Source organism: Durio zibethinus, chromosome 10 (genome assembly GCF_047325235.1).
Source record: "Durio zibethinus cultivar Kanyao isolate XHJ-2024 chromosome 10, ASM4732523v1, whole genome shotgun sequence".
Lineage (NCBI taxonomy): Eukaryota > Viridiplantae > Streptophyta > Magnoliopsida > Malvales > Malvaceae > Durio > Durio zibethinus.
In genome coordinates, this window is record NC_143171.1 from 3,650,320 (window position 1) to 3,665,943 (window position 15,624).

The window sequence follows — 15,624 nt, forward strand, 5'->3', positions numbered from 1 at the left end:
AACTTTACTATCAAATATCACTAGAAAAGTAGAATAAAATTTAACCATGCACGCACACTTAAATACTATGCTTTGAACATTAAAAAAAAAAATTGTCAAATTTCACTTACGCAACAAAAAAAAAGTAAAAAAAAAAAGTTAAATTTTAAACAGAAATCAAGTATGTTACTACAATACACTTATAATTTTTTCTTCGATCTTGACTTTCTATATCTTCCTTTTGTTCTAAAATTAGTCTCTTTTTGATATTTTTTGTCAAACTAATTTAACTTTCGATTATTATTTTTTATAAAATAATAAAATAAAAAATTTTAAAATAAGATTTATAAACTTTGAGTTTTAAAAATTTTAAAATATATATTTTTATAATTTTAATTTAATATTATATTTCAAAAAATAAAATCAAAGTATAATTATTTTGACCGAAAAAATCAATAGGGGACAATTATTTTAGAACGGAGGGAGTAAAATATTGAAGGTTACATTTATGGTGGGTAGATAGCCAACTATTGTCATTTCTTCCAAATTGTTGCCATTTTATGTAGAACTCAAGTTCAAGGTCAAACAGCTGCAAATTTTCCTAAGACATCTTTCAATGCTTTTTTAATTGATTGTTCTTGTCTTTATGCCAAGAGTATCTTAACCAATAATATTTGGAGATAAGAGGAAAATTTCCAACAACAACAAAGCAAGCAAACTCAAGCATCAAGCATAAAAAAAAGAATGAAAAAAATCCCAATCTAAAATTGCCAACTCTCATTGCTTAAAATGTAAAATAAAGATAAAATTGAAATATAAATTATTCTAATTTCTTCATTTTATATGGGTTTTCTATTATTTACTTTTAAATTTAGAAGCACATTTGTAATGGTATTTTATATAATAATATATATATATAGCAATGCATTTCATTTTTCCTTTTGTTTGGAAAATATTTGCTATATTGAATATAATTATGTTGAGGCATTTTAGGCATCAAAAGCCCAAAAAGTGATTTTGATATTTACATTTGATATACAAAAAATTCACAATTAATTAAAAATATAGTAATTACATTCAATTTGTAATAAACTAAAATGCAAAAGAAAATTTTAAAATTTTAAAAATTTGATATGAATAATTTAAATAATAACTTTCATACTTATAAATTATTTACTAATAAAGATCATAAAAATTTAAATTTAAATATTTTACATTCAAATTATAGATCTTAATTATTTGCATTAACCCCTATTTATATTATTAATACTAAATTAATTTGTAAGTGTTTTAATAATATGAGATTAAATTATGTATTATCTATCTTTTAAATACATACTTAAAAAATCAATTTACGAGAGACCAATGATACATGAAATATACTATACGTTTAAGTGAGTACAAAAATAATTTGTCCTTATTGCCATTTGTTAATCCATCAGAATAAAGCTACAATACTTAATTTAATGCAAGGGCAAAAACGACAGTTTATACATTCAAAACCCAGTCACTGAACCAGGAACCAGGAACCAGGAAAGGCAATCAAAAACCATCTTTCCTCAAATCTACCACCTGTAACAACAACAGATACTCATTTTCTAAATTATTTTCTAAAATCAAACGGTCCAGATCCTCAGTCAAGAAAACCAATCTCAACCGTTAGATCAGATTCCCCCACTCCAGCTTCTAGATCGGCGCAGTGTAAAACCGACATGGTCCCATTCTTTCAAAGAGATTAAAAAATTTACACGACTTTTTGTGCTTATTCTCTCTTTTGCCCCCACTTTTGTTTTTTTAACTTCTCGAGTTTCTCGGTGAATAGCTTTTGTTGCTTTCTGCTTAATGGAAGGACCTTAACCTCATTTTCTCTCTTGTTGTTTCTTTGCTTTTATTTCCTCTGCAGTTCGTGCATTTTCGCCTGCAATTTTTGAAAGCAGTAATCGATCTTCTTCTCTTTGTCTCATTCACCAAGTTTTTTTTTTTTCCGGTAAGTTTTTTTTTGAAAATTTTATTTAGATTTACAATTTTTTTCCTTTTTTGTTTTTTTTTTGGTTTTGCAGCTCTGGCTCATTTCAACAGTAAGGTCTCCAGTTTTTTTTTTTTTTTTGGTTTTATCAGTTTGTTCTGTTTGGTTGCCGGGAAAACAGAGGAAAATGGAAGGAGAGCAGATTAGTACTTTTTTTTCTTTTTTTCTGCTTTGTTTTTTGTAGAAAAAAAAAAGGAAAAATTCAACTCTCCTGAAAAGATTAAATGCATAAGACAGTAAGACTTTAGTTGACTTCTTTTTTTTTACTAGCTAAACAAAATTTAAGCTTCACGTATTTATTTTTCATTTGTTTTTATTTTAAGCTCTATTCTTTCTTAGATGTCAGCAACCTACTGGACAATAATATTAAGAGGAGTTTATTTTTTCTAAGATTCTTTTAAAATTTGACTCAGTTTTTGCTGCACTGTTTTTATTGGTAAATCACGGTTTAGTAATTAGTCTCCGCATGTTAAGAGGTATTTGTTGAAGTTGGTAATCTACTTGGATATTTCATTGGCATGCAATTTATTTTTATGAAGTTGGATTGGTTGAAAGCAGATTAGATGGGCCGTACGCCATTTTTTGAGCTTTAGGAAGTGAAAACTTTCATTAGTTTTGACCGTTAGAAGCAATTAAAATGATTCAAATTAATCAATTGTGGCAGCTGGAGTTGTTTAAAAAATTGGGTTTAAGTGAGTTTCTTAGATGATGTTAGTGGATTCAAAGAGTGCTTATGATTGCTTGGGTTAGATTACTTTGTGAGAAGTTTGTGATCTATTGTGGGGTAGTGGTATTCTATCTTGTGGTTTTTTTGTATAATTTGGCTTAAAAGGTGATATTCTTGAAATGAGTTTAAAGTTTGATTTTATTTATTTTTGGTTTGTTTTTTGTTTTCCATGCGGTAAAAGAGACAATTTTGGGAAGTTTTGAGTTCTGATGTCTCCACCTCTGCTGGGCGTGGAGGAGGAAGGGCAGAGTAATGTTTCTACCCCCTCTGTTGATTGTATCTCCCAGAATGGCACGGGGCTAAAGGTGCGGAATTATCTTGGATTATCAGATTGTTCTTCAGTTGACAGCTCTGCTGTCTCGAGCTTGCCTGAGGATAACAAGAGTAATCTGAATTTGAAGGCTACAGAGCTTAGGCTTGGTCTTCCTGGATCCGAATCCCCTGAGAGAGAAACAGAGCTTTGCTTGCTGAACTCTGGAAAACTTGATGAGAAGCCACTGTTTCCTTTACTTCCTTCCAAGGATCGGATCTGTTCATCATCACAGAAAGGTGTCGTTACTGGAAACAAAAGGGGGTTCTCTGACACCATAGATGGATTCTCTGAGGTGAAAGGCACTGTATACACTGAAAAAAATTGGATATTTCATGGAGCTGGTTCTGATTCTGAATCTCCACAACCTGTGGTACATGGAAAATATCCTGGTAATTCAGGGGTTAATGTGATGCTGTCAACAAGATCTTCTGGAGCTCAAACATCTGTAAAGAAAGATGGGCCTGCAAATGTGTTAAAAGAACGACCTCTTGCCATTGGTGGAACCAGCCTCAACCAAACTGGCATTTCTAACAACAACAGCGGTGCACCTGCTGCCAAGTAAGTATAATTTACTTGAGAATGAACTCTTAATCTTTGGAAGGATAAATGACATTATATCTTGACCTCTTTTATTTAATTGTTCTTGTGATACGCCTTCCTTGACAGGGCACAGGTTGTTGGATGGCCACCAATCAGATCATTTAGGACTAAAACACTAGCCACATCTTCAAAGAACAATGATGAAGTTGATGGAAAACCTGGTCCTGCTGCTCTCTTTATCAAGGTCAGTATGGATGGGGCTCCTTATCTGAGGAAGGTAGATTTGAGAACTTATTCAACTTATCGGGAACTGTCTTCTGCTCTTGAGAAGATGTTTGGCTGTTTTACCCTTGGTAAGTTGTTGCTGCACTCTTCGCCCTGTGGCAATATCAAGCTGAATCCTTCTTGATGCAAGAAATGTGCTTATCTGTGTTTTAAATAAAGGAAAATTTCCAATGTTTGGCATAGATATGGTTACCACATTTTCATTATGATTTCAGGTCAATGTGGGTCTCATGTTGCTCCTGGGAAGGAAATCTTGAGTGAGAGCAAGTTGAAGGATCTTTTGCATGGATCAGAATATGTTCTAACATATGAAGATAAAGATGGTGACTGGATGCTCGTCGGAGATGTTCCATGGGAGTAAGCTTCAGTCACTCAAAATTACTGTTTGCCTTAATATTGTCTTTTCCATAATTGCTTTCTTTTTAAAATCCTAAATTGCATGGGCAGAAGTTTTTGGAATATCTTACATAGACTGAATCTCTCTGATTAGAGTTATAGTTCATGTTGATGCAAATGACTGCAAATATGTGAAAGCATTGGATTCATGTCTATGTATTATTATTAAGTGCACCTTGGCTTTCTTATTTCTTGTCAATGGGAGGCCTATGGATTAATAGATATAGTTTATGTCTGATATTCATTTTTTATCTATCCATATCTTCCTTACTGAAAGATACTGAAATTAATATGATATGTGAATGCTGCATATTTAAAACTTCTATTGTCGAAATTGATGGATTTACTTGTGTTGTTGAATTGATAGATTTATATAGAAGAATTAAGAATTCCATTGGATTCATTCATATACTTTTAATTGCAATAATGTAAGTCCATTGCGTTTTCCACTTTGGACATGTGATATGTTTAATGTTGGATGGTAGGAAATGACTCTATAATAATTTCCTTTGACATCACCTTTAATGGAAAATCAGATTTAATTCTTGAAGGAATGAGTAGGATGGTTTCATTTACTTGTTAGATTACTATACCAAAAAGGAGAAAATTCTCAAGTCATATCCCCAAGTTTTGACAGAAAATATTACAAGATTATAATAACCAAGCAGGATAAAGTTGAATAGGCTTGTTTGAGTCATAATATGGGTTTCAGGAAAGTTTCTTTGAGACATTAGTTTCCTTTCCCACAAAGAGGTAAAATGAGAATAAATCTATACAAATAAGTTTGAACCTTCCTTTTTGATAAAAAAAGGTTGAACGAACTTGAAAATTTATCTCTTTTTAAAGGAATTTTGATTTTGTTTATTCTTATTTCTTCTAGATCTAGGGCCGGTTTTTCGATTGTCATAGGCTAGTTTGTCTTGCTTGAGAATCTAGATTCTAATGCTACACACTGATGGACAGGCATATATATGATACATGCATGATTTGTTCGGTGGCTGTCAACTTGATCTTTGTTTAATAATATTTCTTCCCTCGTTGAAGCTCGATGGAGTACTCCATAATAAAACTGTAACTGCTGATAGGTTGAGATTTCCTCACTCAGGTTACCTTCTCCTGAACCGTGATTTGATTTTGTTGCAGGATGTTTATTGAAACTTGCAAGAGGTTGAAAATCATGAAGAGCTCTGATGCTATTGGATTAGGTAAGTAATATTGGTTTAGTGATCTCCTTGGAATGGATCAGACTGATCATATTATTTGTTTGTACATCAATTCATTGTGGGAAATGGGATGCATGCACGTGTTTTCAGTTTTGGTTTGTATTTATCTTTATGTGCAAATCTGAATGTGTTGTTAGTTCTGGATTTGTCTGCACTGATCAAATTATATCCTGTCAAATGTTCTAAAGATAAAGATAAAATGAAAAAACGGAGGGTTGTGTGTGGAGGAGTATTACCTAAATTGAATTCTCTTATGTCTTACAATTGAATCATGTGGAGAGTAAATCTGGTATCTAGATTTATGTTTTGTACTCCAATTATCAATTTTTGGTGGTCTTTTGAATGGGAGGTGTACCAGTCATCATATTCATGTATGCAGCTAAGATGCTTATGCTTTGACTTCTGAGCTCATTTTTAAGGCAGCTACAATGAGTGGATTTTATGGTGTTTTCATGTAGTAGTTTTTATCATTAGGGTAAAGGCAGGGCCCGCTTGTTCTTGCTAGTTTACATATCATTTCTCTCTGTCGATTCTGAATTGTCTCCTCTAGTTTCACATCATGTAGCTTGTGATAGTTCCAATTCCTTTTGAATTGTAGATGGACAAAGTTTTAGGCTAATGTTAACCATATTATCTGTGAGTCTACAGCTCCTCGAGCGATGGAGAAATCCAAGATCAGCAACTAGAAAGACACTCTGGATATGAACGTTAATTTCCTCATTGCCAAATTCGAAGCGAAAATTCCAGGAAGCTGTGATAATTGAGAGCTGAAACTTGCAGGGTGCCTTGTGCAGAATGAAGATCTTCTCGTATTCCATCTCATCTATGTTTTGATTGCATGAAGAATTAGTGTTACTTTATGTTTGTTACAAGTTTATGATGATTGTTCAAAGTGTTAAGAAAATTAGTGATTGTGGATATTATATATCCACATAGGAACCTGTAATCTTTAAGATGTATTGTATTCTGTTGAATGTGTGTTTGATCGGAAAGCCACCCAGTTGTTCTGTTTCATTTGTTGATGACCTGTGATATATCATGTCGGTATTTTTCAATTGTGATTCCCTTTCAAAATTCCTGCCTTTTTTAGTTGGTGCCTTACTCAAAAGCTAGGAGTAACCTTAGCTGGCTTGGTACATCAACTCAGTGACAATCAGATTAGTATGCTTAAATCTCTCTTTGGTATTTGAAGCTACGAGGATTGAATCTAGATATCGAAACTAAAATTCAGCATTTTACTGACGGATCATGCAGTTGTTGGCTAAGATGTTCTTCTCAGTGTTACTTTTTTGGACCATTTGGAGCTTTAGCACCCAAGGTGACTTTTAACTTATTATGCAAGATTTTAGCTCAATTGTCAGAGAACCGCCATTTCAAGTCAGATCTATGTAGCAGAGCAAATATCATTTTCCATGCTTTATTTGGGGAATCAATGGGAGCCCCTGGGTATCCTTATATTGGGGATATGTACAAAGAATAAGATGCTTTAGATCTCATCAGTTTATAATTGGAATAGGTCAAATTGGACGGACAATTCTATCAGTTTCGTTTGGTTCGTTGGACCAAAATGGAACCTTGATTTCGCTTCTGGCTAAGGTGGTTCATGCCTTCACCTCATTAGGTTATGAATCTTCTTTTTAAGATCTCTGAAACAATGGAAGAAATGGGTATAATCGAGGTTCATAGAGAACCCAAAATCCAACCAAAAGAACCTTACATCTTGGAGTTCGCAAGACAAGTTCTGTTTGAGTAAAATGAGAAAGGGACATGTCAAAGGCCGTAGAAATAAAGACCAAAATAATGTTTGCTGTTGCTATTGCAGTCAGTAATTCAACCGATCCAAGCAAGGCTCGAGGAATAGCATTTTGGCAGCAAGTTCAATTCAACAGTTTGCGTTGGACTGGCAAAACTAGATCACTTATTGGCAGTGGAGGACCAAATATAATTGGCTCTTCAGATCGTTCCTCTGTGTGGTAAAAGGACTGAAAAAAGAAGGGCATTTAAAGACTTTTGAACTTTGCAGGGAGGCTCTACGGCTACAGTCTATAGGGTTGCCTAGATGGGTTGCAGTCAGCTACGAGTCCACTCTGGTGCTGAAGCCTTATTTTGGTAGCTGCTGAAAGTGGCAGCTGTCAGCTTATTGAAAGCTCTTGTTTTCTGAGATGTTCTTCCTTGCTTGCTGCTTTCAACATACAAGTACTGAAATCTTGTTTTCATTCCTTAATTCATCAAGTAATAATTAAACGAAAAAATTAGTTTAAGTAATGATTTCAAATGACGTTAATTTCAATAATTCTATACCTAACTTTCTCGCATCAAAAATCGTATTATGAAAAAAGAAAAAATATTGATTTTGGTTTAAGAAATGCATTAGTTACTAAGGAATGGATTTTTGGATAGAATCAACAACATTGGTTGTGCTTCATTAATTTATGTGGTGCATAATTCAAAACTAGATCATAAAAGAGCGGCGCAATCAAAGAAACTTTTTCCAAGATCATTTCATTATTTAGAAGCATAAAATAAACTTATCAGAATGATTTTAAAACTTCTTTAAATGTTATAATTATATGCACTAGTTCATACATGTTGATATTGACAGGCTTCAGTGGCAGACATTGAAAAGTGGTAAAAACTTAATAAGATTGTGCTGTTTTGTTTTAATGAATTAATTTCTATTATTACCTATAACATTTTTTTTTATAAAAAAAGCCATAACAAATTGTAAATGTTAAATTTTGATTTTCAAACTTATATATATTATTATAGAAGTCAACTGGATTACATCTCAATTCCTACTCTTTACATAGTGAAAATCACACTTCCATTTTTGCATGAAATGAATTCCATAGCAAGCAATAGATTGGAAGACCAAGTGATAATTTTGATGCTAATCAGTTCCTTTTTGTGATTTCCTATGTGACTCAGGACCCTTGACTCAAGCAATCAGATAAAATATGGGGTTGGTCAGATTTGAAATGTATCCTCTGTTTGAGTTCTCAATTTCGTTAAATTTATGTTTGTATATGGCTAACCACTAACCAGACATGTAAATTATGTTTAAGATCCAATTGCAGATGTCAGAGACGAAGACCAAGATTAAAACACCTAGTTGTCATGCCAATATTAATATCATTATTGTTGCTAAATTCCCTCCAACGACCAAATATTTTTTAAGTTGATGCTCAAAGATTGAAAATTGTTGATGATACACAATAGTAAACTGCACTGAGATACCAGCTTCATTATTATTATTATTATTTTGAAGAGAACACAACTGAGTTCATTGAATTTCATATTCAAATCTGTATATGATGACATTCAATACATGGATAACACACTCTTTATCGCAGAAAATTAAATCTGTATATGATGACATTCAATACATGGATAACACACTCTTTATGGCAGAAAATTTTGGCAAATTATTCTTTTATAAGTAGGACCTTTGAAAGTGGGGGGGGGGGGGGGGGGTGGGGGTGTGATTCTAGCCTTTCTAGGCTTATTTTTGGTATGTAAACATCATGATTTAGCCAACTGCAATTATTTTTTTTTTAGCTAGCAGAAAATATAATTCTCTCACCATGGAGCTTTCATACACCATTCGAGAGCTTCATCTTATCTAATTTCTTTGATATAATTATCTTGATGTGACCCCCATCTCAATTTGATTATTTTGCCTTTTGACTTACTGATTTGGATTTGTTGACCTTTCTAATTGGCAATATTGTTAACATTTTACTTGTTCTGTTGATTTAGCCTCCTCATTGGTAGTGCTATTAGACTTTTGTTGTTGCTTTGAAAATCTTCCAAATTAGTGCAAGATTAATCATGACAAACAGCATTAAATAATCAGAAAATCAGTTTCTGATGTGAATTCCTTGGTCTTCCAGGTTCTTCAGATTATAAAATTTCTATGGATTTTTTCAACCAAATAAAGTTGGATAGCCCACAATATTGTCATTATCTAAAGATTCACAAACTTTCCCCCACCCCTTATCTTTGACAAATTTCATATGTTTTTCTGCTATGATCCCATTTTCATGTTCTGTTACTTTCACCAGTGTCTTAGAAGAACCTAGCTAGACTGACGGCAGGGAAGCCACAATTTCAACATAATTGTTGATCCCACCACTATTTGTTTGTATTTCTTTTATGTGGGCTGCCATTTTTCTGAAGTCTTAGTCTCATGTTTTCCATTTATTGACACCTTTTTTTCATTAAGAAGTTCATTTTCTTTTCTTTACATTTTATTGGTGGAAGATTAAGATTGCATTTAAATGGATGATAAATTTAGTTTTAATAAGATTGAAAACAATAATAAAAATTATTGTAATTATGATTGAAAAAAATATATAATTATAACTGTTATTGAAAAAAATTTCAATGAAAAATTTATACTGAGTGAAATTGGAATTTGAATTCAACTATTAATGTTATAAGCTCAATCACATTGCATAAAAAATGCAATGAAATCCAAACCTAAGCTAAATTTATTTCTTGTTCTCCATTAGCACTTTGCATGTAATTTCCTTCACTTATTATAATTCCTTAGTTTTGCATTTCATTTGCAGAAAAATTACTGTTATCAATTGGTCATCAAATATGCCTAACTTGAAGTGGAGCCATCCCTCTCTCTGCATTCGAAACTTTTTTACTCTGTCAAGATTAATAGATTCTCTTTAAAAGAATTGAAGATTTGATGCATATTTTATGCTAGTTTATTGAACATTGAATCCTTGTGGGAAGTTGGAATTGGTGTCACCAAGTGATTAATCTTTAAGAAATAAAATCAAAGAAAGTTGGAGTGGTTTAGTTTAGTGAGCTTAGTTTTAATAATCAATCAATTAGTGGAAGAAAAAAACTGCTAAAAATGCCTGATGAATTCTACTGTAATCATAGATTTTTTTTTAAGAAAATCATTTTGCGGGAATATTCTTGCACTTTTATGATTAAAAGTTACCATTTCCTTTACCGTAACCTACTGTATGAAAGTCAGATTTAACTCATTAATCATGTTCCCATCATGATGCCAAAAGTTACAATCTCTGAAGAAATTGAAACTGTTCAAAGGGTAAGAAAAAAAATTTATGTTAGCAAAAAAAAAAAAATTTGCAGATTTTGGGCTCATTCTTGATGTTGAATTCGGCAGATTTTGGGCTTGACCCTCTCAAAACTTAACCACAATCTAAAAAGGATGAACTTCAATGATTAGCAACAAACATCCAACTAGCCAGCCTGCCTATTTTTTCATGTTTCCTTCAGTTGGAACGTGGGTCAAAAAAAAAAAAAAAAGTGTAACATTTCCATATATATATATATATATATATATCCTAGAATTATTGAAATATGATTAATTTTCGTATATAATTTAAGTGCATGGTCTCGAAATTTTGTATTGTCGTGTCATTTGTTAGGCCACAGCATTTTCCGAGAAATGATGGTATTATTTAACATTTTGAAAACGAAACAAGGAAGAAGCAAAGCTAGCTGTTTGAACCATTGAGCCATGGCATTGACGTTTATTTTTCTAATTTCCACAAGCAAAATATAGGCTATTAATAAATTTAAACTTTGAGTTTAGCTGCCATGGCAGTCTTTTTCAATAGCTCACCAAAGTGCATGAATACAACTTTTCAATTTGGATTTTTTTTTTTTGGGATTTCTCAACTTTGGTTTTATCTTTCAAATTCGTCGTCTGATGTATATATATAAAGAGTATATAAAGTACCCACTTCTTTTTATCTTTCTCATGATTGGGAAATTGATTTTACAAAAGGGAGAACGTGAGCAGCACTGGATATGCAATTGGGAATGTATGGATATGAAACAAACATTCCAATCCTCTCTGCCTCTTTTAATTGGAAGACCGATCGTTGAAGCTATAATGCATAAGAGAGAGTTAATTTAACTTGACATCAATCATCTAACAATTAGAATTCAGTCAAAATTCTGTCCTTATTTGTTAACGACATCTTCTCTCGATGGCAAGAAGGAGATTCCATAAGTTTTAAATTTCATATTCAAATCACATTAAATGCAAGCTTCGATCAAATATATATTGATTTGTTGATTTAACTTGTTTATTGATTTATTTTTATTGATATATATTAAAAATTATTTAATTATGATTATGATTTTTACGTACATCTGATTTCATTAAAAAGAGTCAAATATATAGAATAAACAAGAATGTTCTTACAACTTGAAAAGGTTGATAGGTTGCTAGTTAATTTGTATCAATAGCTTTCATTGAAGATGATAATATATGATCTATGTCATTCTCTTAAACATGTGTTCCATAGGTTTCCACATCTCCTAGTTTAGGATTAGAGGACATTGGTGAAGATGAAGATGATCATAGAGCTCACTCAATTCGGACCGCTAAATTTGATTGAATGCAAATCCTTAACCTAAATTTTTTTTTTTAAATAAATTTTTGTAAAATTAAAATTTGATCTCTGCACTTAAAAATTTATATTCCCTATATTTTAAAATTTCTTTAAAAAAAAAACTGATGGTACTAATTATTGCATGAGAGGACTAGGGATTATGTGATTTTGGATTAGAAAGTGAGGAAAAGAAAGTCTATATTCCAACCAAGTGTTGACAAGTAAGAAACAAGCAGGGCATATTATCTTTATTTGTCATTACATGTTAAATTTCAAAGACGTGTTTGATCCATGAGAAACTAGGCCTTTAGACAAATGATTGTAGGAATCAATTATTTCTTTGATTATCACATCAAAAATTATATTCCTATGTACAATGCAGCCGACCTACCAACTACTACAGATTTTAAACAGAAGAAAAGAAAGATTCAAAGATTTAAAAGTTTTCCACTTAAGAACAAAACATAACAGACTTTTTGAGACTAAGGATTCTTTAGATTTGGAAAAAAGAATGAACAAAAACAAAATTCCCATGTTTCATATGCTAGTTCTTGACAGACAGAGATCCTTCTTTGAGCTTATTGTCTATATTCTGTAACATGATGTCCTCTAAATCTTCTTTTTTTAACTTGTAATTAATAAAATAATCAAAGCATTTTACAAGGGATGCATTAACCTTGTTTTTACATTTTTTTTTCTCTGTAAAAAATTATTCTTGGTTGGTGGGGATTCTAGCAGTTGTGAGTCTAGGGCATGTGCCTGAATAATGGTGGCCACACAACCACCAACCAGAGCTTAAAAGAAAATCTTTCAATTTCCATCAATTAATCTTCTCTCCATTTCTAAATTTTGTGGAAAAATAATTGTAAAATCCCATTCTTTCTTTCAGCTTATTCATGTTACTTTTCCTAAATTTAATGGCAGTTTTATGGAATCTACATGATCCTAATTGCTAATCACATTAATAAATTTTAAAATAGATTGAACTTTAATTTTTCTTAATGCTTTTTGACATATCCATTTTGTTTGGACATGTGAGGCCAACCAAATTAATTCAAGTATTTAACATCAATGGATAATTAACTATGAACCCATCATTGGTTTCTGTCGTTTTGTGTTCTGAGACCATTTGCTAAGACTTTGCAGAAGGAGAAATGGAAAGGAATATTCTGCTCAGAGCCTAATGCTTGAATATTAAGCTCCAAAGTATAAACTACTAAGACCAAATTAAAGATTTATGCTAAATAAACACATTTTTTAATGCTCAATTAGGTTAACAAAATTCATAATTGATTGATACTTAAAATCACTCTGGAACAAATCTAAGCCTTTGGAATACTGATTTTTTTTTTTAAGTCACAGTCTGAAAATAAAAAAGAAAAATTGATTGTAGGTATTTGAATTTGAATATTACTTCTTAAAAATAATTATATAAATTAATTAAAATAAATTTTAGCTCTTTGAAATAATTATATGTATATTCCACAAGATTTATTCAAAATATGTTATCGTGTCAAATTTTAGACAAAAAAAAAACACAAATTTAAAAAATATTCTCAATTAGTGAATAACATTGGTAATCAACAGATTTGAGTTCCAATTCTCTTTGAGTTTCACAAGATTTGCTTTCGTTAATGTTGGATGGCATTTAGAAAAGAAAAAGAAGAAAAAAAAAACATAATCCTTTTATTGTGTAATTCAATAATATTTGAAATTCAAATATATGTGGAAATCAAACAATAAAAGCTACCAAAATGTTGGATGTAAGGGTTGCTATGGCTTAATTTCTCATGCGCCAAAGCAGGGATTAAGGCGACAATGTGCATGATACTCTCCAAATGCAGCTTGCGTTTATTACACATTCTTAGGTCTAAGTAAAGCTTGTAAACCCCAAATCTCAAACGTTAAATCAGCTTGGTCTTTGAAAATTTATAGCTAATCATTTTTTTTTGGGGTGTAGAATCACCATATGGGATGTCTCCCAAAATCATGTGCATGGAAATCTATTAATCTCTCTTTTTATTTTCTTTTTTTTTGTAAAATAATAAAAAAATCTTCAAACAAAATTCAATAATTATTTAAATTTTTTATATTTTATTACAATTAATTAATCCATGAATCATCTATTTCGAATAATTAAACTTTTAAATATTTATTTTTATTAAATTAAATCTTTAAACATTTATTTTTATCTAAATAAATTATTGATGGACGGAAGCAGTTAACCATTTTTCTTTTAATAACATGTTAATTAATGAAAAAAAATATTTGAGAGTTTAATTGATTGAAAAAATTATAAAATTTTGAATAATCATTGAATTTTAATTTAAGAAATTATTATTATTATTATTATTTTATTAATTTAAGATAATTTTATCCTCTTAAAGGGTCATATCAGGTGTATCGAGACATGTTTAAGGGAATTCTATAAATATTTACTTAGTTGCTTGATCCTATCATAATTAATTTAGGGTAAAGGATTTGATGAAGTGGGTATTAATAGTCCCACAAAGATGCTTATATCTTTGGTTATAAAAACTCACAAAAAGCATATAATCACGTTAATAATATTATTATTACTTTTAATTTTAATTTTCTTTACCAAGTCTGGGTTTGAATTGTCAATCAATGGAGTAAGGTCTAAGAGAGGAGCATGTGTCCCCCAAAGCACACACAAATCAAAGCTAGGAAAATCGTTCTTTACTTTCAAATCAAACAACTTCTTTTTACATAATAATTTTTAAGTAAATCATACTGCGATTCAATCTTACGATTTAAAATCTAAAAGGTTAAAAATAAATTTCTGTACGTTTTGATTTTTACATTTTTAGTTCTTATAATATTATTTTAAAAAAATTTTAATTCCTATGGTATTTTTTTAAGAAATTTAATTTTTGTGTATTGTTAACAATTAAATCAAAATCTTTTTAAAAAATAATACCATAAAAATTAATTTAAAAAAAAAAAGATTAGAGAAATTAAACTATTAAAAATAAAAAATGTAGAGATTTCTGACCTATTTTCAATATCCCATAGCATTAGTTTTCATGGATCACTGATAAAAAATGCTAGGCTTCCTTTTACCAAGAATCACGTGTCATATGAGGTCCCATTTTGATTTTTTTTTTTAAATTAACTTATAAAATAATCGTACGTAGTACGACATTTTGTTTATCGTATAAAAAAATTTACTTTACTAGTTACCCGTAAATTAAGATACTTAGCACAAATAAATATATAATTGATTAAATTTAATAGAAATTAAAATAATTTTTCACATAAAAAATTTAAATTTTAAATTTTAAAATTTCAGAATTTCTTTTTTATCATTAGATCAAAAGCTCGATGATTGTATTTGATATAAGCATATTCTTATAAATATATATATATATATATATATGTGCCGTTTAGGCATTTGGTGAGTATATTTAAAAAAAAAAATCAATAATAAAGAAAGTTAAAGGATGGAGTAAATCAATAAGTTGGTGGATTTTGAACGGTACTAAGTGATCTTAGCTTTTAATCAATTTTTTTAATAATGTAATTTGGAGTCTTAAGTTTTCTCTAGACTTTCATTTTTTTTTTTAAATTAGCTTAAAGATACATTTTATCACATCTGTCCATGTATTTAATATTTTAATATTAAAATTTTTCTTACAAAAATTAAGCACCAATAGATAAAAAAAAAGAGTTTTTTTACCGATTAAACTGAGTAACCGGTAGCAAATAACTTATCAATTTCA

The 15,624-nt window shown here is 30.5% G+C and overlaps 1 protein-coding gene across 2 annotated transcripts; it reads left to right on the forward strand.

Annotated features, from left to right (window-relative positions):
* The first annotated feature begins 1,806 nt into the window (after window positions 1-1,806).
* IAA9 (indole-3-acetic acid inducible 9) lies at window positions 1,807-6,544 on the forward strand. 2 transcript variants are annotated; one of them, XM_089766467.1, is made up of 6 exons: window positions 1,807-2,057; window positions 2,914-3,603; window positions 3,712-3,938; window positions 4,086-4,227; window positions 5,410-5,471; window positions 6,138-6,544. In XM_089766467.1, exons 2-6 carry the CDS (start codon window positions 2,942-2,944, stop codon window positions 6,173-6,175), a joined length of 1,131 nt encoding a protein of 376 aa, XP_089622593.1. In that variant the 5' UTR covers window positions 1,807-2,057; window positions 2,914-2,941; the 3' UTR covers window positions 6,176-6,544. The 2 variants fall into 2 exon arrangements, with proteins under 2 accessions (XP_089622593.1, XP_022740849.2); XM_022885114.2 differs by having other exon boundaries at window positions 1,807-1,966.
* Window positions 6,545-15,624: the final 9,080 nt, after the last annotated feature.